Source organism: Streptopelia decaocto (assembly GCF_964273445.1).
Source record: "Streptopelia decaocto genome assembly, chromosome: 1".
Classification (NCBI taxonomy): Eukaryota; Metazoa; Chordata; class Aves; order Columbiformes; family Columbidae; genus Streptopelia; species Streptopelia decaocto.
Window position 1 is genome coordinate 111,074,219 of NC_138663.1, and position 27,539 is coordinate 111,101,757.

The 27,539-nt window shown below is 34.3% G+C and overlaps 1 protein-coding gene across 11 annotated transcripts in view; it reads right to left on the bottom strand.

The window, feature by feature from the left end:
• Nucleotides 1–27,539, bottom strand: part of DMD (dystrophin) — a 1,259,796-nt gene that overhangs the window by 394,062 nt on the left and 838,195 nt on the right. For all 11 annotated transcript variants that reach the window (XM_082049442.1, XM_082049444.1, XM_082049438.1 and 8 more), the window contains 3 exons: nt 23,852–23,999; nt 22,443–22,592; nt 3,536–3,700 (listed from right to left, as the gene is read on the bottom strand). In XM_082049442.1, the coding sequence (XP_081905568.1) occupies nt 3,536–3,700; nt 22,443–22,592; nt 23,852–23,999 (463 nt within the window). The remainder of the gene's footprint in view (nt 1–3,535; nt 3,701–22,442; nt 22,593–23,851; nt 24,000–27,539) is intronic.

Genomic DNA, 27,539 nt, shown 5'->3' on the forward strand with positions numbered 1-27,539 from the left:
TATCCTGTCCTGTATCAAAACTAGCGTGGTCAGCAGGACAAGGGAAGTGATCCTTCCCCTGTACTCTGCATTGGTGAGGCCACACCTGGAGTATTGTGTTCAGTTCTGGGCCCCTCAGTTCAGGAAAGACATTGAAGTGCTGGAGCGAGTCCAGAGAAGAGCAACAAGACTGGTGAAGGGACTTGAGCATAAGACCTATGGGGAGAGGCTGAGGGAGCTGGGGTTGTTTAGTCTAGAGAAGAGGAGGCTTAGAGGTGACCTCATCACTCTCTATAACTACCTGAAGGGAAGTTATAGCCAGGTGGGGATTGGTCTCTTCTCCCAGGCAGTTAGCAATAGGACAAGGGGGCATGGGCTTAAACTCTGCCAGGGGAAATTTAGGCTGGATATTAGAAAGAAATTCTTTACAGAGAGAGTGGTCAGGCATTGGAATGGCCTGCCCAGGGAGGTGGTGGACTCGCCGTCCCTGGAGGTTTTTAAACTGAGATTGGACATGGCACTTAGTGCCATGATCTAATAAACGGACTAGAGTTGGACCAAGGGTTGGACTCGATGATCTCTGAGGTCTTTTCCAACCCAGTCGATTCTGTGATTCTGTGATTCTGCTGTAAACAAGATTGCAGTGTTAAGTATTTCTATCTTTTTATATGTTATAATGCAGAAAATTTTTGTAGTATTTCTTTGTACCATTTTGTAAAATAAGGAAATTCATGCTGATTTAATCAAAGTTTGTGAAGGATAAATACTAAATCATGCAAAATAGCTATCAGAATGAGAATAACTCCAGGTCAAAGAGCAAATGTACAGAGGTCGTACTGTTAGCTTGGAAAACTAGAAAAGTCCAAAGACTTTTGGACACAATATGAAATATATTTTAGCTGCATGAGAAGCTACATTGAAGGTACATTGCAAACCCAGAAGTGTTCCAGTGGTCACAAGCAGCAGTAGAGTCAACAGATTCTTAAAGATGTGGATATTCTGCCTTCCCTATCCAATATACATAGGTATTTCACAGCAGCAGTCTGTATTATGCTATTATTAAGAAGAGAGATTATATCAATGTGGTTAAAAAAAAATATTCAACACCTACAAATAAATAAGTTATGTCTCAATACTTCAGATTGGTAGCTTGCAAATATGCATTTTAATGTTTTTTTATTTGGACTTTATTTTCTTAATCTTGTTTACAGAAGAAAACTGTAATTAAGGATTAATTACATGAGCAAAGCAAATAGTGCTACAGATGTTTTTTAAACCCTGGGAATAGAGAATCCTTTCTCTTATTTATTAAATGGGAAATGAGTGAGTTATTAAATCCTACTTGGGATTTTAGAAACTAACACTAAAAATAATTATGGTGCCTAAATGAAGACCTGGGTTCTAACCATGGCACTGTGGACTCTAAATAATGGTTAAGAAAATTACAAAAACAAATTATATTGTCATAAATATGTGAGGGTTTCCTGAGCCATGCTGTCATGTGGATAGTAATTTAAAAATACACATAAGCATCATAATCACATCAACAATGATTCAAGAGCACACGTGTTCACATGCTTGACCTAATCAACGCAGACAGCATGTTAGAATGGATCTGAAATCTGGGGTTGAAGTTGAGTATAATATGAAATATTGCCAAAAATAGGCTGCTTTTCTAAATAACATCTACTCTCTTTTGCTGTGTGTTTTGTTATGATTAACAGTCTCAAAACTCTTACTATGTTTATTCTTAACCTTGAAAAAGTTATAAGAATCCAATTTGCCTTCAGAGATATCTAATAGTCTTTAATTTAAGAGATTCTCTCCTTGAAAATTAGTCTGGGTAAGCCATCAGGCAAAAAGCTTTTAAGATGTTAAACCTACATCTTTCAGAGACAATGCAGATATATAAGAGGCAGATAAAAGTTAACACGCTTCATATGCTAACAGTCCTTACAACAATATAAACAAGTACCTATTACATCTTCAATCAAAACTGGTCAATCTAAGTGATCTAAATTTAACCATGAAATAAATATGGTAGGATCTTTCCCAGAGAGAAAATATATTTGCCTTTCTTTGGAGTTCTTAGTTGTTCCCTCACCTCTCTCGACATACATGATTTCCTCTCACCACTTCAGGACTACAGATTATTTTTTTTTTCTGTTCTTTCAACAGTTATTCAGAAATGTTCCTATCACATCACCATAAGAGGACCGAAAGAGCCAAAGAGAATATTTCTTTCACAAGCAGTATGAAAAGCAATACACTTATAATTTGCAGCAATTTAGCCCTGCTTTTATTTTATATAAACTTCAATGGTGTCATTATTCTAGAAATAAAGGAAACAGAATGGAAACATATAAGCAAAGGAAAGATAAATCAATGAAAATTTTCTGTTAAAATACAGGAAATAAAGATCGATAATTTTCTTGAAAGCAAAATTCCATCACTCATTCAGTATGTATACAGACATATCCAAAGAGCTATATTAATTTTATCTTTTATAAAGGGAATTAATGCTATTGTTGAACTCATTCTGTCAATTATAGGACTGCAACAGGATGTGAGATTGACTGTCTTATATAATGGGATTGTATGACATAAAGAGTTTTGGCGTTAAAAATAGTTCCTTAAAAGACACTAAGTTAATAAAAATACTCAGCAAATTCACACATCTTCAGAAGCAGGAATCATTCCATTTCATGCAAGGCAAGAAAAAGTTTAAATATTTACAATTGTTTCATTTTTCATGAAAATTGCATCATCAAAATCAATACAAAACAGTGTGTTCTGTTTAATATTCATCTAAGTGAAAAAGATGCTCAGCAAGTACAAACCAAAGAAATTTCATGGATTTCAATAAGCTATTGTATTTTAAATATTTCTCCAGTTTATGTGAAGATAAGCTCATATATGCCTAGACAGAAAAAGCAATGCCAAAAGGTCTGAGTAAACAGCCACCAGGCCAGTTGATTCTAATCAGTATTTCTCATCCTTAATTTCTCTGACCGCTCTCACCCCATATACAGGCATTTTTTAATGACTAATTAAATATCAAGGATCAGATTACAAATTTTTAATTACAATTACTAGACAATCAGCTTTATTGACTACTGGAATGTTATGTGTGCAGTTAGATATCTTTCTTGCAATGAGAATAATGATATGGCCCTAACTATTCTGATTTTGATAGTCATATTAACTTGAATGAAATATCATAAATGGCCCAACACTGTTACTTGGAATTTCAGTTAGCTTTGTATTAAAATTATTTGCTCTACCAATATTGGGGTCTATTTTTTCATGGATATGATATAACAAAAATAATATATTATATTTATATTTTACCTTGAAACCATTGGTTCTAAACTGTCTTATCACTAGAAACCACTAATGGAAAATAAAGTTTTCCTTAATTCATAGAACATCTGAGGATTATTGCTGACTTCTGTCTCAAAGCTATATTATTAATACGAATTATACAGCTGATTCTACAACTGACTTTTTGACCACTAAGTATCCTGATCCTTTTTTAAAATGGAATACATTTTACCTTAATATCAAAAGCTCCCGGCTGACCCACTTTGTTATAAAGCTCCAGCTGGTTCTTGACAGGCGTTACCCACAATATCACCTGATTTAGTTGTTGATCAAGTTCAACAAAATCCTTTAACAGAATCTCTATTTCTTTTTGTTTCTCTGGAAGATCTTTGGACACCTGAAAAAAACACCAGAAGCAGAAGCCATTTTTTTGGTGAAAAAAAAAAGTAACATAAAGCAATTTAGCACTACACATATATATACTTATATAAAGTGTTAAAATACAAGTTTTATACACTGGTAGGAGGAAGAGAAGAAATGAGTAGACCCATCAAATTATTACAGTATGTATCTTGTGAATCAGTCAAAACACACTCTTTCCTAATGAAAACAAGCAAACAAAAAACCCACAGAGAAAAACTTCCACCTCACAAAAGAAATCAAACAAAACCAATATCATCAGGCTTCTTGTTGTTCCACAAATTCCGCTCATAGTACATAAGAAAAAAAAAAGTTATTTCAGTATATGAGACTCTTTTTAAAAAGTTTGAATTTTATTCAGGTAAAGTGATAGTGAAAATAAGATTTTTATCATTTGAATGATATCTAACCTTTCTTGACCTCTTGAATCCAGGTTATATAAGCATACATTTTCTTATGAGGTGTTTATAGTTGCCAGTTGAGTTCAAATATGCATGAGCAGACATGTACAGTGAAGAAAAATAATGAATAAATATATCACCAATACTGATTGGACCACTTGGTTCCCTGATTTGCATTCAAAGCAGTCAGATTTTTAACTAAGCACATTCTTCTGTGCCAACAATATTAGAAATTAAGAATCAGTGAATGGCATAGTTCAAATCCAACAGCACTGAATCACTTGGAGTAAATATAGGAACAGGTTGGAAATAAATAAGCCAACACAAAGCTCCATGCTGTCCTCCCCAGATTGTTTTCTATAGCTAGAGATGTGAGGTGTCACTATACTACACCATGGGCAATATTGTAAATGTATGCTAGAGGAGAAACCATCTGTACTTAAAAAAGTAAAAAAAAAAATTACAACAGCAAATACAGGGCCTGGGCAGGGAAAATAAAAATGACAGTTAATTATTAAAATAAGCCAAGAAGTATAGTTAGTTTTCCATCAAGAATAATGATTTTTCCCAGTGCTAGTTGTTTTTAAGAGCACAATTTTACTAAAGCGACCCTCTTAAAAATAGCAGATCATGATGTTCTGATAGATGTAATAAAATATGAATTTCCTGTAAACAGCATTAATGGAAGCAGTAATATAATAGTGTCCAGCTAAAGAAGCATAACTGCTGTGTACTAACTTCTAATCCGTAATGACGGTATTTTACTGAAGACAATAAATCTAAACCCATTGAAGACATGAAAGCAATGAAGGTTACAAAAACAAACCCACAAAAAAACAAACACAAAACCAACCAACCAAACAAAACCAAAAACACCAAAACCAAAGCCTACCAACCAGCAGCTGAGAGAATTAGAAGAACGTAACTGTCCCACGACACACATTTCTTTACAAATTTGGTTTGAAAATACTGATTTCTTGATATTAAAGTAACACCTCTGCATACGATATATTAGACCTTACTTAAGTGATGTTTGTAATGCAAGAAGTTGATTTGCCATATGTTAAATTATCTCCATTGTTCACCACAGCCACTCCGTAATATCCTATTTAAAAAAAACTGACCAGTGAGATAAATTATTTTTTTCTATCTTCCTAATCTTGTTTAATACAACAAAAGCTTTGCTTTTCCAGAATGATCTCAGATATAAAAGAAAAAAAAATCCATTCATTTCCCTTACATGTTAACTCAATATCTGTGCAGACCTGGGCCTAATTTCACAGCAGATTAGTTTCATCTTTCTTAACAACTTTTGAATTTTAATCTCCAATGTTTAGTAGCTTTAATATTAATGTAAACAAGTTCCACAAAAATACTACTGAAAGTAAATAGGTAATCATAGGCAGACAAAAATCCAAGCTGACTTCTGAAGATCTGAAATTTAAATTAATCTGCTTCCAATCAACATTAATCAAGCATATTAGGCCTACCACCAGACAGGGAAAGAAACATTTGTAAAGTTGGAGGGCTGGGGGTAGGGAGAGTAAGCAGTTATATACTAAGATATGTTCAATCCAGAAAAACAGATTAAATACTAGATGTGGTGAAAGACTGTACTTCAACCAATTGTGTTCAAAAATAATCACACAAGAAAAGAAAGCAAAATAAATCCCACCTACAGTAAGAGGCAAATTGTGATATAAGTAAATCCATCCTTCTCTTACAAGTTGTCTCCTGCACTAAATAATAGTACAAACATATGATTACAATATTTTTAATACAGAAATGAAAAAGAATCTAGGTCAACATGAAGCAATTCATTATATACAGAAATTTAATGTCATCTTCTTTTACCACAAAGATAAAAACAACAGCAAGTAAATAAATAAAGGACTTTCCTCGCACTTGGAAGGTTATGGTTAGAGATAAGCATCAATAAGCATTTACAAAGGCAATCCCTTTTAAGATCCAGGTAAGGTGTTATGTGAACAGATTCTTAGATTCTGGCTCCCAGGGATTTTGTTTGCTCATCCCCCCTCTTGGGGGACAGCTTGTTTCCTGAGCTAATTCTGGAAGTCTGGAGCATAATTTGGGAAAATCTCCATGGAGTAATGGTCACAGCCTTGATGACTGGGCATCTAAATTTATGCCCTTTCTGTGGCAGGGAGGTCAGAAGGAGATGGGGCCCTCCAGAATCTTCCCTACCTTTTTACTTACGGTCTTCCATGTCTGTTATCCACAGCTCCAGGAGTTCCACCCCTGAGGTGGGATCTGATGCAGGTGGGACTTACAGCCATCCCACTGCCCTGCTGTCTCTGGGCTGCCTCCACGAGTTCCTGGATGCCTACAGGGATGGTGAGTCATGACCTGTGTCCCACTTCAATTCTCTTTTTGACATTTTTGCTTTTGGCCCCCTTCTTCCCACATCCTGCCTTTGTTCATTTGTTATCTCAGTGATCACATCTAGTGTCTACCCAGTTTCATCCCCTTTAGTATCTTATATCTTTCTTTCCTATTTAAGAAAGACTGTTAGGTTTTATTAGAGGAGGGCTGATGTTCTTTTCTAAGGGTGAAGACCAATAGGTAAAGCAGGTATAAGGCAACACCTGCAGAAGAATGAAAACAGGGAAACCTGTGAGATGCTTCCCCCCAGATCTGCCTAAGACTGAACACAGGCCTGATTAAAGAGTGTTACAGGATGTCAAGGAAGACAAAGTGCAAAAACTGAAACATGCAGGAAAGGACTAATTCATTTGGAACATCTTTCTAAAAATCTAGTTTAGTCCTTTCTGTTCAAATAAAACTTTGCCTTTTTTTGGTAGCAGATCAACATTGAAAACATTACTTGATTTGCAACCAAAGGAAAAAAAAATCGCAAGTGCAAAGGACAGCAAAAGGATGGATTATTCCTTCAAAGAAAAAATTCTGATTTGTGTCAAAACATTAATCCCAACACATGTGATGCAGCAAAAATTGTGTTCTTTAGTTCAAGTGTTAATTAAGTTAGATTAATTGGAAGCTTAGTAATGGAATAATAGAAAAGATTTAAGCTCTAAATTGGGAAACAGTAAAGGATCCTAATTTTACGAACTGCCACTGGTCTTCACAATACTTAGTTTTATTCTAATCGCAAACTGTCAAACCATTTCCACTTATTTAATTTTATGTATTACAATTTTTGCTCTTTCCATTAGAATACTAAAATACCCACAAATAAACTACCATCATAGAAATGATAACAACATCTCTCAAAACATGAGAATACTCTGTGAAATTTGAATAATTACATATTATCAAAGTCTAGACCTTTATCTAAATAGTTTCATTTCTTCTCCTTATGAATTCTAAAATTACTTGCATTGCTTGTTTCTGTTCCATCCATACCTCATGTCTCGGATGATCTTCCTGCACAAAAAGCCTAAATGATACACTGTTATGTTCTTTCCATCCCCACCCCATTTGTTTTGGTCCAAAACAATACATAGGCTCAGCCTGTCAGTATAGATCTCCTTGTCAAGGTCATGTCCTATTTACCTGAAATTACCAAAGAGACAATAATGAAGTTATTACCTATCTGCTTGGGAATATAGATGAGGAAATGCATCTCCTCAACACGTCATTTGTGAAAAAATATGGAGAATTTTCCTAATGAAGAGAAAATAAATCCCAAACGATCATACTTTAACAGCAGTGGAAATCTATGGGGTTTTTTCCCCCCCAATATTAGATAGGTACACCTTTCTCTTGCTAGCTGTCTTACCAAGCTCTTAATAACAGAGCAGCACTTTTTGATGAAACTGACAGTGAATTAAAATTTAGCTTTCTTGATATGCATAACATGATAAATTACGATAAACTGCAATGAATATGAGTCAAAATATGTTGCAGGGTACCTCTGAAGACTGTTGATGTTGGGAGGGTCTCTCTAATATACAAAGCACTTTATGAAACTGGGCTTTTAACAACTGGAAGTGTCAGATTTGAAAAAAATCACTACTACTTGCATACAGAAAAATGAAGAATGTATAGCTTTCTGTATGAATTGCTTTCCTTACTGATTGTAAAAGAAGCAGTAGCTTCTGCTTTACTATTCAGTTTCTGCAAAAATACAAATATTAGGAAAAAAGGAGACAGGTGACTACACTACAATCACCTCACAGCATAACTGGACTAAAACCATGGTTTTATGTTGTCCAAGACAGGACTTGGATAATAAAGAAATAACCAAACTCATAACAAATATAAAATGCAAGCTTTGATCCACACTAATTGATAAATCATAACTGATGCTTCCATAATACTAGCAGGATGATTGCATAAAACAGCAGTTCTTAAATCCAGTATTCAGAAAATTTTATCTGCTTAGAATCCCTGTCCCTAGAGCATGTACAAAAGAATGATTGAAAATGGAAAGGGGAAAAGTTAATTTTTATGCATCATTTCTTCACAAAAAACAATCAGTGTAAGAAAGACTTTCATATAAGTTCAGTTTAGAATGCCGTTTAGTTAATTAACTGGGTAATTTTCATTAACAAACTCAATATTGACTTTAAAACAAAATCTATGTAATTTCTTTAAAACTATGAATATTTATGAGCCATGGTGTCTCTAACAAAGCTGGAGTAAAGACTCTATTACTAGAGGAAGATGAAAGAAGGCTACTAAAAATATATATAGAATATTTTTATTTGTTTTGTAGCTAACATTTTGTGTTTCCTTATAAGCCGCCTACAACCTTACCTTGGCACATTGTGCATTTTTTGTTTGGTTGGTTGTTGTTTGGTTTTTTCTTTTTTAACTTCTTAACAGTGTATTTTTAAGATTCTCAAGTTTCATTTTTATTGGGGAAAAAAGATTTTTTTTAATAATTTTTTCCCATTGGTTCAGAAGACTAAAGCAATCCACAAAATTAATGTACCAAATAATTTTCCGCTTCATCTGGCTGTCTAGCTTTTTAAAAAGCAAACAAACATATCCCCCACCCCAAAGATTTTGTTTGTGTTTCTTGCATGGTAATATGATTGTATATATCACAGTCTTCTGGATATCTGTATGCTTTTTATATTTAATATTTATAACATTGTCATTCATTCTGCTCTTCACTGCCTCAGTGATTCTCCTCTGCCAAGGGCATTTCTGAGCACAAGACCGTCAACCTTAAATCTCTGCTAAATAATCTATTCCATGATTTTCTTTTCATTATCTTTGTTTCTTACTCAGTTCCAGAAATCCAAAAAGCCACAAAGGGTTTACAGTATCAGTCCTTCGGTGTCTCTTAGTGAAGGACATTGTGACAGGAAAATGATTTCTAAATAAAAGTACAATGCCCTAATTGTCTGTTTACAGCAGATAATGCCATATCTATCCCTCAGGCTACACACTCCTGCATGTACCCTGCAGTACCGGTAACCTGCCTGAACAGTCACCAAGAGCCTGCCAGTCGAAACTTTTTTCCCATGCAAAGCAGAGCCTGACATACATGTTGGGAAGAGAAAATGTCACACCATAGCGCTGTTCAGCACAGAGCTGGACATGCTGTTGTGGTGTCCCAGGGGAAAACAAGCTATTTTATAGGTTACAATCAACCCTGTCAGATGGAGCTAAGAGCAATCTCTCCTCGACATTTGGCAAACCACAGCAGTCCTATCTCCACTTCTGGCCTTTCCACACGACAGAATCCTTCCTGCCTGTTGCTTTGTCTCGCCGTCCCTTTCTGCAGCCCTCCTTTCCCTCAGATCACAAATTATCCAATTGCTTTACTTTCAAAACCATGCCCAGTACTGAAAGCTCAACTTGCGTGCGCAGTCAGGCTCACAGTGGCAGTCACTAGCTAAACTAAACATATTGACATTTTCTGCCATGCTGATGCCCACATCTGAGAGAAGCTTCACAGAAGCATTCACAAAATTGCCGTGGAACTTCTAAAAACTATAATAAGCCAGAATGCCTTACAAGCAAAATTAAACCAAAAGGCACTGCCATGAAAGAAATAACAAATACTTATACAATGTGTAGTACCTTAAAATGCAAGCTATAAACTTAGAATCATAATTGGTTTTGCTCATGGAGTTCTCTATAGGAATTAAAAAACCAAACTAAACTAAACAAACAAAAACAAAAAACCCCAAACAACAACAACAACAAAAAAACACCACACCCTTAACATTTTGTTTGGTAGAAGAAATGGATATAATTAGAACTAAGATTTTGACACTGCAATGAAATCAGCATCAAATAGCAATTTCTGGCTCTAAGCTACATAAGAGCAGTAAGTTAGATAATGAATCTATAGATACACTGTATTTTTTCCACAGTAAATAAACAGAGACTGTCTTTTTCCACATTATCTTTGCACAGCGCAGACAGATTACAATGGATTGGAATTTTATCTACAGCTGAATATTTATAGCATTTTCATAGCAACAAAGTATTTATTCTGTTAAAAATTATAGAAAACAAAAGGAGTAATGTTGGCATCACAGTTACAGTGAGTGACCTTGACTGCCAAGTACTGAGCTGACATGTCTGACAGAAAAAAAAAAACAATAATGAACTTGTTTTTCTTTTGGGTTGTTCTTCAAGCATTACCTGGTTTAGCACTTTGGGGGAGGTGACAACTCCTCATTTGTATAGAAACATGCAGTTAAAAGAAATGTTGAGAGTGTGGGAGTTACCTATAACAGTGCTCAATGTACAATTAAGTTCAGCATCATAACAGGCCATTCTCTGGGTAATGATGACAATAAATTTTTGAAAAGGTGTTTTTAAAACACTGACAAAAGTGGCCAAAAAAGGCAAGGCAAGGGGAAGGGAAAAAAGAAGGGGAGGTTTAACTTCAAGGCTATTTTAGATTATGGTATTTGTGGTAATTTTAATGATATAGACATGTTGCAATACAGACAGGCTTATATAATTAAAGTAAAATCTTTATCTTGTAAACAGCAAATAGTAAAACATTGCGTTTTAGGTCCTTACGGTTTTCCTTAATAGAGATACATGAAACACCTGACATATAATGGCAGCATCTGTCTTGGAACTGAAATTTAAAGAAGCCCAAACCATTGTCATTCATTGGTGTGTGACATTATGTGAACCATTGTTCATTTCATGTGGTATCTCTCTCAGATACAGTCATTGCAGTGTAGAAAAACGTGTAAGCCTTTGCCTAAAGTGCCTTATTTGAAATTAGTCAATACAGACACATCAATATCACCTCAACGTAGCACAACTGTCTTGACAATTAGTATTTTTTATATTCAAAGAACTTGGTACAACTTCTTAAATGAATGATAAATATATTTCAGATCCATATGACAAACAAGAATAAAAAGGAATTTTAAGATGATGGGCAAGATAATATTACGTATGTCTTACATATACATACATATATTTAATCATGATTTTGTGGTCTCATTGGCTAGTACAGACTTTTTACCCCTGAATAATTGTATTTGATAAATATTTTTAATTATTTGCTTAAAGTTTAATGTGTAGAAACAGAGGAGCAATGTGGCCTTACAAACACACATCTGGAGTCTTTATGACTAATATAAAAATAAACAGAAATGTTTTCTTCCTGTGTATGCTGTGGATTATTATTCAATAATCTGTGATGTCATCAATTCAATCTAGTCCATCCTTGCTTTTTAAGTAGGTATAAAATACCTTTGAATTTGCTATAAATTAACTGCAGTGGTTGAGACTGGCCGTAGAAAGAGTTTTTCCCCCTCAGATTATGAACAGCCATTATTTCAAAAAGAACACCAGAAAAAGATTATGGGCTAGGGCAATTGTTAGGGCATTCTGAGAGAAATAGCTGAGATCTGCTCAACTTCAGCAGTCCTCTGGCTCAACAGGACATACTTGTCAAATGGGAATGGCATCTCTCATCCTACTGGTAGATTTTAAGGAGGGAGGTGAATCAGCACTGACATAAGTGATGTGACCTCAGTCTCCACTGAGGTCAGAAGTAAAGAAAGTTTGAGAATCTGTTACAGACCCCATTCATGCATACTTACAAAAACAACTACCATACAATTTTCTGGTGTTCTGAGGTGTTAATTAACAAAGGAAAAATGAGTTAGCAGTAATGAGTGATATAACAACAGGTAAACTAACTGCTTGGGAGAGGGAAAAAAAAAAGAAGGTATCTAGCTTCCTAGTCAGGTTTCCATAGTCATGAGCTGATTTTAATCAGAATATTTAAGATGTTCCCTTTAACCAAGATTTTTGAAAGAGCCAGATGCCTTAATTGTTTGGCATGATTTATAGCTTTTGTTTAGAAAGTGTTACAATGGAAAAGAAGAGTAAGACTGTGGACCCTTCAGGGCTAAATCCCAACAAGTATTTGCCTGAAAAGAAATTCCAATGCATTTGACACTGTAGTGGAAAATGAATTTTCCAATATTGTATCCAAAATCCATCTTAAATGCCATGTGACTTCAACGACACAAAACAATCAGAGAAAAGAAGGAACTTATAAAGTGGGAAAACATACACATTTATCTCATTCTTTCTGCATGCCCATAACTAAAGTATGGTTAGAAATACAACTGTTCATTCAATACTTTAACTTTTAATAGCCTTTAAAAATATAAAATAATAATAATGCATCAGGAATTCTCAGGACTACTAGCATGATATTTATTCATAACTCTATAGCAGATATTAACTCTTCTGAGGAAAGTCAGCCAGCTTTCTGCCTTTTGATAAAATGAGTAAAAAGTACCAGTATTTGTGTGACAAATTTAGACAAATTTAGAAATGGATATTAAATTTCATATTTAGAGTAATAACATTCAGGAGAGTCTTCTATGAAATAATCAAATTATTGATTTTTCAAGAGTAGAAATCTGTTTAACGTTGATTGCCCAAGATAATTTAGACACTTCTAGTGAGATGTTGTTATGAAAGCAGAAATAGATATCCACTCAGAGTCTGTATCAGAGAAAAAAAAATAAAAAAAACCCCAAACAAACAGACAAAAAAATGTTACAAATTTTCTTATCTAGAAGCATAAGATTTGAACGAGACGGTTAGCTTTTACTGCCCCTAATTAGAAATATCAAGACACCACAAACATCCCCACTGATATCCACAGATGCTTCCTGGCTTTACTTTTCAGAAACTGAAACCATGTGTTCCTCAATATTGTTTTAGATGAAGAGCTGCTACTTAAACACCTTGTGATTTAACTTGACAAATGCTCTAGCACATAGAGCATTATTTAGGAAGATCTTATTACTAACACACACTGTGGAAACTTCAAAGGATAAGAGAACAATTCCTTCCCAGTTCATCCCACTGCATATAAATTTAGTCTTGTCAAATATTGCAAGACTCATGTTCCTCCTGTTTTTGCAAAACCCTTCCAGAATCTGTGGCCCCTCTTTCACATGAAGTGGGGGAGATTACAAAGACAGAGCAGTTGTACAAACTCTCCTCTTACCTTCTGAGAAAGACACAGTAAGAACTAACACAGTCAGTAAGGAATTACTGGGGTTACAGAGGTTGCTGTTGGGATTACAGTGAGGAACAGAAGGAAGAGGAGGAGGAAAGACAGTCAACAAAACCACCAAGATTTATTATTTTGATACATGCTGTTAGAAACTGATTAGGAACCTGCACAATTTTCTTGTAAGTTATTCCTTTCCTGTAAATTTTTCCAGGTTGATGAGCAACATGGCCCAAAATCCACAAATAACAGCGTGATGAATTTCCAACTTATCTATATTTAACTTTCATTAAATTTATTATGTTTGCTGTCAGTTCTTGTTAAGCCTGAAACACACCTGGAAAACCAAAACTAAGGTAAAACAAATAAAGCTAGAATCTAACATGTATAAAGAAGAAAGAATTCTAACTGTTCTAAATATACTCAAAAAGTTGTCTCACAGGAAAAGAATGAATCTTCAGCAGTTAGTCACAAAAGCCCTTGATATTTTGTTATTATTGCCTGGTTGCCGCAAAAATATTTTGAATATCTTAGCTTTTTCCTTGAAGGGACTTCAGAATGACTAATCCTTTCAAATAAGAGTAAACAATATACAGTAGTAAGAGTATTTATTAATACTTAACAAGACAAAGGAAATCGGTGGTGTCATTAATAAAAAGAGAGCAGTCATATATTGCTCTGCAGGACTCCTGAAATAATGTAAACCAGCATTACTAATCACTTTTACAATACTTTAAACCTTCAGAATGTTTTAATATCACCAAGTAATTTAATTTTACAATATTACTATGGGATAGGGAGTTGTGCATAGGAAAGTGGAGCAGCTGGAAAATTAAGCAACTTCCCTGGCATTTTCAGTCCATGGGAAGTGACGAGATCAAAATGGTCTCTGTAAAGTAACATACCCAAATATACCAACTATCAGGGATTTACAGCATTAAAAACATCCTTTTTCTGGTGCTGTGTTAACGTATTTATTTATTCATGGTTCTTTATTGTCAGGACACCTAACTTTTTGTCTCATTTTTAATTTTGTGCTCATAAATGAGGAAAATATATATTTGAGTTTTCATGTTAATAAATCAAAAATAGACCAATGCAATAAGCTGTGCAAAGCACATGCCTGTGAGGGAACAGAGAAGGGAGCTGGTTATCTTCATATTATGAAAGCTTGGCTGCCAAAGTTGAAAGGATGGCTTTGGAGGTTTTTAGGAAAAAGGCTTCTCCAGAAGATATTTCAGGCTACATCTAACCTGCTGGACACATAAATGGTTCTGAATGCCCAGAGGTGAATCGATGCCCTGACCACAGCCTGGCCCTATGCTGCAATAAGACTTAAGTTTGCATAAGCTGTCCCCTTCATTTCAATGGGCAGGAACCCAGGCTTGGGGCCAGACTGAAGCTTTAGCATGCTCTTGTCCCCCCTGAAACGGAGGAACCATGACTCTCTAGCACGCTGTCACACAAATGTGCCACTCTCCATAAGAGAGACACAAAAAAGCCGTAGTATGCGACTAAAGAAGGATACATACCAAGCACAACTAAAGTTAAATTAATTTGCATCAGTTTTTATAGATGAATTAATCCCATAAACAAAATTCTTTCCTCAATCAGCTGTTTGTTTCTGCTATTCAAAGAAAGTGGAACTAAACAACAACAAGCCTTCCCAATTCACTTTATTGTCTATAAGACTCACTGGTTTGAACACAGTACAGATGAACTTGTCTGGTAGACTATACTACCGACACAGCGTGGGTGACCAGTATCATCTGTGGTTAAAATATCTAGATATAATTCCATTCACCCAGATTTTTTTTTCTTTATTCTTACAAATAAAACCTTTAGTTTTGTGTTTATCAAAATTCCCTCTTTTGAAGGACTTAAAAACTCTCTGCATTTCCTTTCTACCCCTTTGTATTGCAGGACAACACTTTAACTTTCACCAAAGCATATGAATTTCTTATGCCCTTGTTAAGTGCTCTTCAGTGCTTGAAACTCTGCTTCAATATGGCAGAATATTCCCCCTCAGCTCCTTGATGCAGGATGCTATGTGTTTAAAGTTTATAGTGACTTAAATTATTTCTGGCACAATTTTTATATTTAATAATAATTTCTAGATTCTTCTATTATTAGTTTGTCCAGATACCATTTCAGATGGTACATTTTTAGCTTACTGCTTTTTCTTCACTAATAGGATCTTCTCCGGGCATCTGATTTTAGGTATTAATAGATGGCTAAATAGACACGGTCAGAGGGTATATAGACCTTTTGTTTGTACCAAATCATCCACTGGTATGTTCTCATGCAAAATGAAACAAAGATAGTACTCACTTCTTCAAATATAATATCTTTTGGATGCAGTATGAATATTGCTCATCTCTTTGAGTTCTGACTGACTCCAGAAATTCACACAAAACTGCTCTAGAAACATTCTTACAGTCATTCATCCGCATTTTGCAAGTGAGATCAAACACACTCTTCTTAACCTGCTTCAATCCAAAATACAGTATGATTGGCTATCAACATATTCTACACAAGAAGGAACCTGTAATGTTGTAAGAACATTGTTATTATCTATATAATTTGGACCAATAGCAAATAAAAACATGACTATATTTTAAGGGATTTTCTGGTTGGTAGTTTTCACTACCTGGCTTCCTATTTAACCTGGCTTTTACATTAAAATTTTATATAATAATAAGACTCCCTGGAGCCCATATCTAATATCCTATTTTTCTGGAAAAAAAACTGCCTTCTGTTATGACTGATGCTTATATACAGAAGAACTTGGACTATTATTTGGTTCATTCTGAATACATTATTTATTTTTAATAAATATTATTTTTCATTCACCTTTTTGATCTTTTTGTTTTGTTTGTTTTATCATCTGCATACTGGGTCATGCACTAAATCCTGGAAAGGAAAGCAGGTGGGGTTTGGGTCTATTTAGGGTTTCTTTCAATGTGATGCTTTTGACTTCTATTTCAGAAAAATTATTTTGTAAATTACCTTTGCTTCAAAGTTTTGGTAGATTCAGTGACTGTGTTTCTTTCACTAAATATCTTGAACGAAAAAAGTGAGCTAAAGTAGTTGAAACATATTTGTTCACCATCACACACACAAAAAATAAGACACACTATGCAAAATTATTTTTGCTTTAAGATTAAAGCCTAATGATTATCCATAATTTCTCCTTGATGATATTCCAGATATGGGATATATTACATATTTTTGAATTCCTTCTTTTCCCCCTAGAACTGCTTAGTCTGATTTAATTTTGGTCTTATATATCCCAAACAATGAGCGTTTCTTTTAAATATACTACAAGATTTGAAAGTCTCTTAGCACTAATTTTGTGGACCATTTCATCCAAATCTTAATCCTAAAACAGACTAGAAGTGAACTGTAGTCTTAGGCCCATCTGTTACCATCTCTGATATTGTGAAAACCTATACTCAACCTTGAGTGTAGATAATCATGGAGATTATTATAATCCACCTTTGAAATCACTTCAACTAACAGAAACAATGGAAAAAAAAAATAGACTTCTCCTTATGTTTAAAATAGTCTCCAGTTCTTTCTGATGACAATCATTATGATGTCTTAAAGTATAGCATGCAAAGTAGAACAAAAACTGATGTCTGAAGATGCTAAAATGAATAAAATTGCCTCTGATCACTGAGTAGGCTGTTGGGCCAGAAAATTTTCAGGATGAACATCCAAAAAAAGAACCAAAACACCAAACAAACAAAAAAAAAACCCCACAGAAGGATTATTTTACTTGTTTGGAAGGCAAAAAGAACACAAACATTCATATAAGGCTACAAATATTTTAGTCTATCCTTTCTCGTTTACCTTATTTTCACAAGCAGGTTATTATTAATGTTTCCTGAGATTATAAGACCAATTCGTATGGTCTTGAAAAAAAAAAAAATAAAAATAAAGCCACTTCTACTTATCTATGGAATTCTTAGTTGAAATGCACAGTCAGTTTCTCTTTTCGCAACCTGCAAAAAGTGTGCTATAAGTGAAAGTACTTACATTTCTTACTAATTTAATGTGAGGTTTTGTCATCTTTGCTCTACATGTTTATTTGAAAATGAGAGAACATAGCAATTTTCTTAAATATGCAAAATGCAATCTGATTGCAGATTTCTGGAGATTTTCTGCAGATATATGTATATATGTGTGTAACGTATATGAGGTTTAGCCTACTAGACCGTTTAGGTTATAAGGTTGTTTGTACTTCTCAACATTGTCTTTAAGAATTTTGTTATTGGTGTAAAGACTTGAGTGTCTTTCCTGTTTAAATAATAAGCTGGAAAAAGGGGCACATCAAAACCTTTCATATCTCCACGGACAGGAGAGGCAGACTTTTAAAATCTTACATGATCCTGTACTTAGGAGTAGCAGTTCTTCTACCATAATGTTGCACAACGCTACTGACTTAGAACACAAAGATCTGTTCATTGCCCTCTCAGAAATTCAAAGATTCGGTGACAAATAAAATTTATGTTTTCCCAGACTGAAACAATACAAGGGTGGGCAATTGTTGAGAATAAGTTTCTGTTCTCCAGTAAACTGGAACAGGAAGCATCTCCTCAAGTGTATCTGGGCAGCAGGACTCTTTCGTTGTCTTTGCAGCAAGGTGGATGCCTCAGGATACCGAACCATAAGGAGTCTATGAATAATTACTACTTAAGGCAAGGTACAATACAGAACCTTTAACCTTCTTGTGACTTTGTCTTTCTGCACTATTTTGGCCCATCTGTTTTTCTCTACACTTGATCAACCAAGGTAAGATGACCTATACTTTTTCTAGTGGTACAGAAAATGTTCACAATTTATAGCCATGTCACTCCACTCCAATTTTTTTTTTGTCCATATCAGACAAAAAATTGATTTGCTGTGGTAGTAAACAGTGAAATAGTCTCTTCAGTGTCTAGTAATTAGTTCTAATACTAACAGACAAATTAAAAAGCAGCAAAACAAAATGTCTCCATCAGGCACTTATAATAACCTTCTTAATATATACAGTAGACGTGAAAACTAAGGTGAATAAATGAGGAGAATGCTGATTTTGGCATCCAGCTTACTTTCAGATAATCTAGCTCATCCCTCTTGTCTGACACCAGACCAAGCATAACATTAAAGAGTAATAAACTCCTTCCAGCAAGCCTCAGATTCCATGGTTCATTGATCTCAGACCTAATCTATCAATCCATTTACTGCACAGTAAAAGGTAAGAAACCCATTACAGATCTGTTATATGCCATGGCAGGTGGTATATGACAAGAACTGAATTCATCACAAACTCCAGTACCTAGTACCCCTTTTGTATGCTTTAAAGCACCAGGTGGTTAGCTTGCTTGCCTATCACAGCAGAAGATACTTTGAGCTTTGAAAATAAAATAAAAATTATTGATGTTAAGGAATAAAAATACTTATAAAACACTTCATTTTTCATACTATTAGGACTTCACAAAGATAGTGTTATTTTCATTTTTACAAAAAATATTGGCTTTGGAGAGGGTACAATAAGTAAAATCAGGCTAGAATGTAAAAGTCATGCTTTCAAATGTGGGCTTTAATCTTCATTCTCTGCTTAAACTATGTCTAAGGTAGCAGCCTAGTAGAATCACTATTCAATACAATTGTCTAAAGAAATGTCATTCTAAAATTATTACTTCCCAAAGGAAGAAAAACTCTTCATCTATCTGTTCTCAAGGTCATCAGCACATGATATAAACGCCCAAAAGCAAAGACAATACAGAAGCAAAAAAGCTTCTTTTATGTGACTATGGTTCCTTTCATACTCAATTTCTTTTCTCAGCTTATTTCCATTGCTTTAGGGCAACCGTTTTCGTGTCTGTAAAGAAGGTTTGTACATGACTTATTTCAAATATGTCACCTTGAAGGTTAAGACTCACAGGTGATGTTCCCCATTCCTCTGCTTGGCAGATCAAGGCAAAAAAAGAAAATTGTCATAACCTTAGGAGATATTTGGCTTCATTTTCAGCCGGTGTAAATTGTCACAGCTACTCTGAAGTAAACAGAATTACTCTAGTGTACACCAGATAAGAACCTAGCTTACATTATTTATGTAACTGTCATGTATGTTTCATATTTTGAAAATAGTATCATCCTGCAATACAGGATAATCAGAAGTGCCAGATTGTTACATGTTCATTTCTAGCAGAGACACTAGAAAACAAAACTAACAGCTAGAAACAAAGGATTAAAGCATAAGGTACACTCTTAGAAGGTGATGGAGAGGAGAGACAGAAATGCCCCAGAGAAATCTTTTTGTGATGAAGTTTGTTCACTGTGCTTTAAGGAACAAAAAAAAAAAAAAAAAAAACCCTCATCAAAATGACTGACTACAGGACCATCCTCAGGTGACCAACAGAAGTTTGCCTGATATAAAAATGCCAGAACTGTGAGATTTGGCTCACAGTAAAATCTGTGGGTTTTTTGTTTTGTTTTGTTTTTTGTTGTTGTTTTTTTCAGTGCTTATAGATCTATAACTGAAAGAAGACAATGCATGTCTCTGTCAGGCCTGCGGACTTTTCAGGATTCCTAAATTTGTTACAGATGTGAGAGTTTCAGAGAAGAAAGTGAAAAAATTAATTGAGACTTTCTACAAAAACTGTGAGAAGAAGAAAAAAAAAACATGTAAAAGAAAAAATTAAATATTTTTCCCTTCAGCTTCAGTGGAAAAATCCAATGACAGCAACTCAAAATGAGTTTCTAACTTTCCCCTGCCCCCATCTCTGAAGATCATATGGGAAATAGAAAAGCTTCAGAGAAAGAGAACACCTTCAGAGAACATTAGTCTTGTAATTTTCAAACTCAGTTTCTGTTAATTAAAAACAAAATAAATACAAAGCCCAAAACCAAACTAACAACAAAAAAAAAAAACCCAAACAAAACAAAACAACAACAAAACCACTGCATTTTTCAGATTCTTTAGATTCAGTTACCAAGGGACAGTGAGACCTTCTCATTTTTATACATCACTATAGGTACGTAACTGAAATAATGTGGTTAAATAATGATCTCAAATGGAAGTTTAATTTTCTGGTCTTAGTCTTTTGAAGTGGGAAATTCCAAGCCTAAAGTCTTGCCAGAAACATTATTTAGATCTAGGAGACATAAACTTGTAAATAGAATGAATCACTAAACAGTAGTGTTGTTCACCATATTTAATCCAGACCTAACTACTTTAAACAGCATTCACAGCTGTTCTGTGACAAGTAACCTAGATTTCTGGCTCAGCAAGCAGAAAGTGAAAATTCAAAGTTTTTAGGTATATGACTAATCAGTAAAAGCTTACATTGGAGACAAATTACAGATTTTTTTTGACATTTATTTGTTTAATTTTACCAGAAGTAAAATTATTTTTTTTCCTGAAAACTAATGTTGCCCTTTTAATACAACAGCTCAGATATTCAAGTTGCAGTGCCTAAATTCAGCTACGCATAATGCTTCCTTCAGCTCATAAATAACATTAATTTGATCTTGAAGTGTTCTGAATTCTTCTACATACAGTGATTTCGAAAACCCATTTGTAGAGAAAGAGATACTTCTGTCCAAGCACCCAAATAATGATTTATGTGTCCAAGTAGGAGTTCATGAATGTGATCAATATTTATTATCCACTTTTGCTTAAACCATTAACTAATATTCTGAGCCTTGCCAAACTATTTGTGTTAGGAAGAAACTAGTGAGAGTTCCACATCAAATAAGTTCCTGTTTATTTCCCAGGTCCGTGCTTGAAATTCAACTGCATTGATAGAAATGGTAACAGAAAAAAAAAAAAAAAAAAAAAAAAGAAACAAAAAAAACAACCACACAAAAAAACCCAACAGAATGTAGTATTCTTGACCAGAAATTCTGGCTTGTCTTTTCAGTAAGACACTCAGAATAAGATTTTCTCACCTTTTATTTCCACACCCCGTCCCCCTGCCAGAGCTCACACAACAAATCCCTCTTGTGTTTGTTGTTGTTGTTGTTTTGTTTTGTTTTGTTTTCCTCAGCAGTGTGGTACCTCTAACAAATAGATACCACAGGTTAATTTTCCAGATTCTGATTTTGACATCACTATCAAGAGAAACACTTCAGCTGATTCTACACTGACCTTTTTTGACCAGACTAATCCATACCTTGGGTGGTGGTCCTCTGGACAAAACTTTCTACCATTTCTGCTACATGAGGTATGGAGAGCATTCAAATTACCTACCTTTCTTGACTAGATTTGCAATTCATTGTCATCAGTTTCCAACACAAAAATATTCTACTTCAATAATAAAATACAACAGAATCCTCCCTTCCTTCTCTCCCCAAGCATGAAAATCTCAGAAAGCGAGTGGCACTTTGCTATACAGAAACCACAACTCAAAGCTCAAGGTTGAAAGAATCATGGTGGAACATGGAACAGTGGTTGCAGCTTCCACCTAACGGTTGGGTAGAGGAGAGAATTGGGAAGCGTTTCCATAAAGGCAATCAGCTACTTGCTACTGCCTCTCACACACCTGAGTAACTAAAGCTGGAATATTTGTTGTACCTTCAAAACAACCAGGCTACAAAAAAGATGCTCTGCATTCCACCCTTAAGCGGCAGACCTGTAGTGTACAGAGCATATTTGGATGCAACATCATCATTTCAGGCATTAACAGTCTTAGTTTGCTGTCATTGTTTCTCACAGCAGTGTATTGTACACATTTTTTTTCTTCCTCGGGTTCATTATGCATACAAATGTTTCTTCATACAGAGAAAAATAATACACAGCAGAAAATATATACTGCAAATATTTGCTGCAGATTAAAATTTTATACCACAGTTATATCACTAATATGTCTAACCTTTAACAAGCGATGGTTAGCCTCCTTAAGTGTATTCTCAAGCTTATGTTTTTTGTCTGGGTTCAGCGATGCACTTCCAAGTGCTATTCCTCCAGTTTCATTTAATCGCTTCAGTATTCCCTTGTGTGGTGGCAGCTTTTCAACTCTTAACTGGAACAGACAAACACAGCAGTTAAAATGAACTGTGGTAGAATTTTCAGCTCTCTTATCTTCACCTTTATCGATTTGTGTATCAGCTGAAGGAATAAACTCAATTCAAGACAAAATAACGATGGCTTTCTGAATGTAGAATGCTAAATTCCGCCTCCCCCTCCCCCCCCGCCACAAGATACTATATTAGTGGATCAAGCCTACAGAGTGTCTTAAAAGTGAAAATAAGGGGTTTCTCAAGTTCTTAATCACTGTTTCATAATAAATTCCGCTTCTTGACACTCAATATCTCATGTGTATGACTTTTGGTGATCTTTTAATATAGTAAAGAGCAAGCACTTTGGAGAAGGGTTTTAACATATTTCATGCTGTGAACACAATCACCCAGACTGTAAGTGGTGAAAAGCCCTCCAAGTATAACCTCATAATTAAAAATGTTCAGATAAGTTTATAAAATCATCAAAAAGTAAAGCCAAAGAATGCAAGGCATCATCTAAATGTACCACTTCTCCATCATGCATGCAGTTACTGAAAGCTTATATTCTCAAAGTAACTTTATATTTAAAGTAAGGATGATTGAACTAAAAGACAAAGTTCTTCAAGTTTGTGTTTTGCTTTGTTTGGTTGGTTTTGGTTTTGTTTCAATTAACATAAGCAGGTAGGTATTAAAGGAGCCACACTACAATCCAACTTCCGTTAGATCAATTTATTAGCAGTATAGTGGTCTAAAAGCTCTAACATATTCATTAAAATATTCCAGCCTTTAAAAAGAAACACTTAGAAGTCTGTTGTTTTGTTTTGTTTTTTAACATTTTTAAAAAATCATCTAGATGTTTAGTCTAGAAAATGTTGCAGTGATACTTCAGTCAGTTGATATTTATAATTATGCCTGCAATTCTAGATACTCCTGTGAAATTCTCAATACCATTTTATAAGTGAGAAATTATAAAAGATTAAAAAAGACACCTACAGAGAAATGTTTTACAGATAAAACAGTGAAGTTCTGAATTAAGATATGAGGATGAAAAATATAATGAGTAATTACCTAGTGACAGGATAGATATTTTCCTTTCAGTGCATTTTCCATTACTTTTGTGATTTTAGTATGATCATTATATATTTGTACCTGGGTTTTGAAATTCCACTGCTTTGATTATTCTAAAATGTTAAACGAATTGTGTTTGATGGCAGAATAATTCTCTGAAAATAGCTTTTAAATGGATAAAGTAAGAAAACATTAAGAATAAAACTTGCAATACCTTTACTTTGCTAAGGCAGTCTCTTAACTGGTCTTCATTCCCTGGTTCAAGGGAAATACCAGTAATGCTTTCTGCTTCCTCTAACCATAAAAGCAACTTGTTCAAGTCCTCTTGAAATTCAGCTAGAATACTCTTTTCTTCCTCTAGCCTGGAATAAAAACATGAAATTAATGTTTCTGTACATTCATTTTTAGGTTGAAATGCTTAACCATACTACAAGAAAGACTAGGGAAAACGAATACTTATCATTTATATTAATTATTTTTAAAATTGGGCCATAGATTTTTTCATATCAAAATTATCAGACCAGCATCCTTTTAACATGACACTAAATATATTTGAAAAGAAAAATTCAAATTCATAATTTGCAACATCACTAAATTCAGCTTACAGATTACATATGCAAGGGAGCAAACAAGCACATCAGAACTGGAACTAGAGCTCCTCAGACAAGATTTTTCTGTGAGATAACAGCAGGGCAGCCTGGTGTCAGAAACTAAGAATTCTAGCACCAAATTTTACCAAACTGAATCTGTACAAAAGTGACACTTAAACCCATTTAGAATTATTGTACAAACAGATATTTTGGTGATGGTGCCACATACTTGGTGTAAAGTATTCCATTCAAGACTCACAAAAAGTAGGTAAAGTTTGTAGTCCATAAGAAAGAAGAGGATAGGCTTTATCTATTAGATATCTACTTTGTCTACACCTACAACCTAGCTGTTGATTTTTTCACCCAGATTCTCTTCACCAAATGCCAATTAGCATTTCTAAGGTGTAATACATTGAGCAACCTGGTGTCATGGACTATTTCCCTGCCCATGGCAGGGAAGCTAAAACTCTATGTTTTAGTGATCTCTAAGGTCACTTCCAACCCAAATCAGTCTATGATTCTATGATCTTGGACAATTACGAGAGGGAGAGTTTAATTCCGCAGTTTTTTCTTTTATTAATTAAAGGAAATCCAGATGACCAGTTAAGACATAAACATTGCAGGTGTCTAAAGTCAGATAAGACTACTTTCACCACAACTGTATAAATACATGGAGACTTGAACTTTTGTGCTTAAGCTTCTGAATTTATCAAAAGATGCATGAGAAAAATTTAAAGGGCAGAAGGGAAGAGCACTGGCAGAATGTGAGCCCTTTGGGACTGACATTATGGGTGGATCTCTTTCGAAGGAGAAAAATCATGTTTTATAGAAAGTACTTATAACTTATCCTCCAAACTTATTCACAAAACTGACATTACGCTGCGTCTTACCTGTATGGAAAGATTAAATAATTATTAATGATAGTAAACAACAATTAATGACCTATTATATAATCATAGTTTTTGTTGTTGCTATTATTTTATTAAAGGTACTTGAGATCAAAAGAAAAGATGTAAGATCCAACGGAGTTTGAGAGGTTAGGTCATTTATTGCATATGATAAGAGGCTCTAGTAGAATTTTAAGAATAGAACTCAACATTACAGTGGAGAATCAAGGTCAGTATTATTAATATATTATTTCTGAATGCAAAAATGTATTCAAGCAGAATGAAAATGGTTTTAACTTTCTCTGATCTCCCATACTTGCCATGATGGTCAGTGCCCACAGAACACTCTAATAAGTCAAATGGAATGATACCTATTGAAAACTACACCATAATTTATTTACATTTTAAATTTTTTTTTTAGGTAACTATGTTTTCTGTTGTCTGACTTAAGCAAAGATGTCTCTTTAGAAAAGCTATATCAGTTAGGTACAAGCAAAAGAGAATGAATAAAATGTGTCGGCTTCACATCATCTAATAAAAAACACTGAAAACAATTATTTCTTGATACACTTGCTTGCGCACACGCACACATACAGTCTGACAAACAGCTTAGAAACTGTAGATTAAAAGCTTTTATTCAAGCAGAACAGAAATGTAGACATTGCCAATAGTCAGTATCTATCTTATAGAAGTGTGTACATCCAAATGCACAAAATATTCCACCTCATATTAAGAAAACTAACTTGAAGTCATTAAAATCTTGTATGACGTCTTTTCTCTATGTATAATTTCCAGACAACAAAAGTATTGAAGTGACTTCAAGTGTTCCACATCAGAAACACTTATTTACAAGGAAAGAAAGCTGCTTCATTAATGTTTTAAGTAAGAGCATTTAGTTAGAGGGAAAACAAAGGAAGAACTACTGTAGGATTTGAAAAATTCCTTTTAAATAACATCACATGGTTACAGTGTAAAATGGGAGAAGTTTGGTCAGCAGTTAAAATTCTAGTAGTGAAGAGGTGAATGAGCATATAAACTGAATTCAATTTCATTTCACAGCAAAAGAATAATCTCACTTCATGGTATAAGCAAGAATTTTTTATAGATTAAGATTTTTAGAGGAGAGAAAGAGTCTTGCTGTTGGAATGCTGACTATGATAAAATAAAACCAGGAGCATGCAATCCAACTATTATTTTACACAACTTGCAAACTATCTGAAATTTTGCTAATGCTTTACCTGCCTTCCATCTTACCTGTCTTTATTGCATATCCTTAGCAAGGCATTCTTGCAAGGTGAGAATTGCTGTACTAGATAAATAAACACTCTATAGGCTCTATAGAGCTCTCTCCAAAATAGTAGATTAAGAAACAGAGTAAAGTACCAAAGACAATGCTCTTGACCAGACTCACTATGGCGCAGTCTGGCTGCACTAAATATGCCACGCCTTAAGGAGACCTGAAAAATACAATAGCCACCATGCATGTGACACAGTCTTTCCTGGATGGCAAAAAAAACAGGCAAGGAGACATCACTACTAAGGTGCTCTTTAAAAAAAAAAAAAAAAAAAAAAAAAAAAAACCAGCAAAAAAAAAAGAGAGAGAGAGGAGTGTTTCCATTCAATTTACAAGAATCAAACACTTTTTGAAAATGTCTCCAACTATTGTCCTAAATCCATTCTTTCTTTTGTAGTTCAAACAAACAAAAACAAAAAACCTAAGAAAGCAGCAACCTCAACAATATATGCAGTGAATACCTTGGATAAGAAAAACCTTATAAAACAGTATGATGCATTGATGTTTCCAAATAATTATGAATCATTAACTCACACTTTCAAGGTTTTTTCTTTACAGTATACTTTAAATATGTTCTTGGTTCATTTCTAAAATATGAAGCATTATTTCTTTGTTTACCTTCAAGTTTGATGTTTTTGTAGAATTTATTTAAGCATGTAGTAGTGATAATAATGAATGGGACATTTAACATTCTTCATCTACAATTAAATGGTAGATATTTTATTTCCAGAGCAAATTCAATGCATTTAGATAAGCAAAAAGCACTAAGTTCTTCTTGAAATATTGATTGTGAAATACAAATATTCTTAATATATTTTTTCAGTGATTGTGGCTGAAAAAAAATATATCTACATATATGGAAAAGCAAGTGCAGAATGTATTACTAAGTATTATGAAGTCCAATAATAAATCACACATTCAGTCATAATATACAAAATTCATGTAACAGAGATAAGTAAAAGGCAGTACAGGTTTAAATGAAGGATTATTTTCCTAGCTCAGCTGATATATCCATAGATTTCTATTATCTCATGTATTTCAGATGGATTGTAGCTAGAATTTTAGGTAAACAATAAATTTAAATTTGTCTCAACGCAAGACAATTTTTGTCAGCTAGTGTTCAAGAACCAG